At 43.1% G+C, this 2,430-nt stretch overlaps 1 protein-coding gene across 1 annotated transcript in view; it reads right to left on the bottom strand.

The window, feature by feature from the left end:
• The window catches only part of GANC (glucosidase alpha, neutral C), a 47,482-nt gene extending 46,428 nt beyond the window's left edge, over nucleotides 1-1,054 (bottom strand). Inside the window, exon 1 of the mRNA XM_018567925.1 lies at nucleotides 998-1,054. Within this exon, the coding sequence (XP_018423427.1) occupies nucleotides 998-1,021 (24 nt within the window). The 5' untranslated portion in view covers nucleotides 1,022-1,054. The remainder of the gene's footprint in view (nucleotides 1-997) is intronic.
• Nucleotides 1,055-2,430: the final 1,376 nt, after the last annotated feature.

The raw sequence follows: 2,430 nt of genomic DNA, 5'->3' as shown, positions 1-2,430 counted from the left end.
CTTCTAATCTACACTCTCCCGTGGATATACCTCTTGGATTAATACATCGATCACAGTCGGACACCACACCACGAGTGCCCCGATCCTCCATACCGGCCGTCCATCTCCAGATCCTGGCATTCACACGTAAGTGCCACCACCTTCAGTTTTTCATCACTACTTTGTTAACTAGCCAGTGTTCTCTGCGCCCTTTCTTGGTTTTTTGAATATATAGAAAGCCAACTTGGTGTTCATAGCAATGTAAAGCTGCAGAAAACAGAACTATCTGTCTGGGGTTTTATTTATCTATTTCTCTGTCTATAAATATAAATTATATTGTAAGATTCTGCTATCAGATATAAGTACGCCTTACATGTGCTATACACTTAGGGGTGTATTTTTAAAAATTGGCAGAGCCATTTATCTTGCAAAACTAAATGTACATTCATTCTGTGCGACTGCAGGCAAAAATGAATGTTATTAGTATATTTTCTTTCCAGATCGAATGTGATTTCAGGAACATACTGCATTATGGCCACTAGATGGAGCCAAAGAGCATCAGAAATAAATACGTCTTTCCTATTTTCCTCATCGCCACCTAGTGGCCAAAATGCATTTTTTTCCTGATATTACTTCAACCTGGAAAGAAAATATACTAAAAACATTTGTTTCTGCCTCCGTTCGTATAGAACGAATGTACATGCAGTTCTGCAGGACAAATGGCTCTGCGAGTATACCCCTTACTGCTTGGTGATCATTCACTGTCAAGTAATTACAGGTCTTCTACAATGTACCTGTACATTTACCTGTACCTGTAATAGCGGTGTCAGCAGAAAACATTAACAGCTTTTGGATGAGTTCATCAGTCCACAGAATTATGGGGTTATACAGGGTTAAGGGAATTGCTAAAATGCCTTATACTCACACACACTATATAGGTTGAACCTGATAGACCCATGACTTTATTCAACCTCACCTTATATGTAACTATGTAACTATCATTGCTTCTAGAATGTACCTGTAAAATCCAATCTGGCTGCATGTCTTAAATTTGCTTTTGTCCTCAAAAAGTACCCTGGAAATAAAGAAAAAACAAAACTCTCTTTCATACAGTTTCACATACATCTCACTGGTAGCTTCAGTTACAAAATGCTTGCCCTTGCAGGACTATTATTAGGTAATATATAAAGGGGATTTCGCCAGTTCCGCTATGTACAATGGAGTTTGTCTTTTTTCTGTTCCCTGCTTATGGAGGAAAACTAACAGCCTTGTGGCGGCAGTCACCTTAGTGGTACAAAAAGACAATGGAGGGGAAAGGACAATTCTGCCACATGGTTCAATGACTAGTGTCTTAACAAATATAAATACATTTTACATACTTTAAAGAGGAGCTCCAGGAAAACATGTTATTAACCCTTGCAGTGGGGCTGCCCCCGCACTGCAAGGGTTAAGTACTAGTTTTTTTTCTAGGTGCTAAAAAAAAAGAAGTTATACTCACCAAACCATCCAAGCCGGTTCCCTGCTTCTGTGATCACTGAAGCGTGTCTCCTCCTCTGCTGCACAGATAAACTGCTAGTTGGCATCCTCATGTCTATACACAGTCTATGCACAGTGGGAGGAATTTATCAAAACGGGAGCAGACCAAATCCGGAGCAGCTGTGCATGGCAACCAATCAGCTTCTTTCTTTTATTTTCAAGTCTTAAGGTGGCCATACACTTTACAACCATCGCAAGACCTTAGTCTTTGCGATGGTTGTAAAGTACTTAACCCCTTCGTGACTGGGGCATCGGGGCTGTTTAAACAGACTCCCGGCGACTTTTGCCGCCGGGAGTCTGTTTAAACTTGTAGAGCCGACTGTCGGCTTTACAACAGAAGCGATCCTGGCGACTTACCTGTCGCCAGATCGCTTTTGGAAACGGTCGCACGTCTTCGTTCACACTGCTCGATTCTCGTACGATCGCGGGATTTCCCGCGATTCTCGTACGAGAATCGAGCAGTGTATGGGCACCTTTTAAGGTGCCCACACACCTGACGATTATTGTACGATAATCGCGGGTGATCCCACGATCGTACAATAATCGGCAGGTGTACGGGCAGCGTGCAACTGCATTTACTGTACGGCCACACGGCTTTCCTCTAACGAGCATGCTAGAAAACCCGCTGAAAATCGTACCATTTTCGGCGGGTTGGTAGCGAGATCGCAAGACGAAAGCCGCACGGGACGGGGAGGGCATGCGATGATCGCAAGTACGATCTGCCTGTCCAAGATGGGCAGTTCCTAGATAATTTTAATGACCTTACAACCATCGCACAACGAAAGTCATGCGATGGTTGTAAGGTGTATGGGCAGCTTTAACTGAACAAACTGAAGAGAGAAACTGATTGGTTGCCGTGCACAGCTGCTCCAGATTGTGTCTGGTCCAGTTTTGATAAATTCCCTCCAGTGTATA

Source organism: Nanorana parkeri, unplaced genomic scaffold (assembly GCF_000935625.1).
Source record: "Nanorana parkeri isolate BGI_ZX_2015 unplaced genomic scaffold, ASM93562v1 scaffold1116, whole genome shotgun sequence".
NCBI lineage: Eukaryota > Metazoa > Chordata > Amphibia > Anura > Dicroglossidae > Nanorana > Nanorana parkeri.
This window is presented reverse-complemented; position numbering and strand designations above follow the sequence as displayed.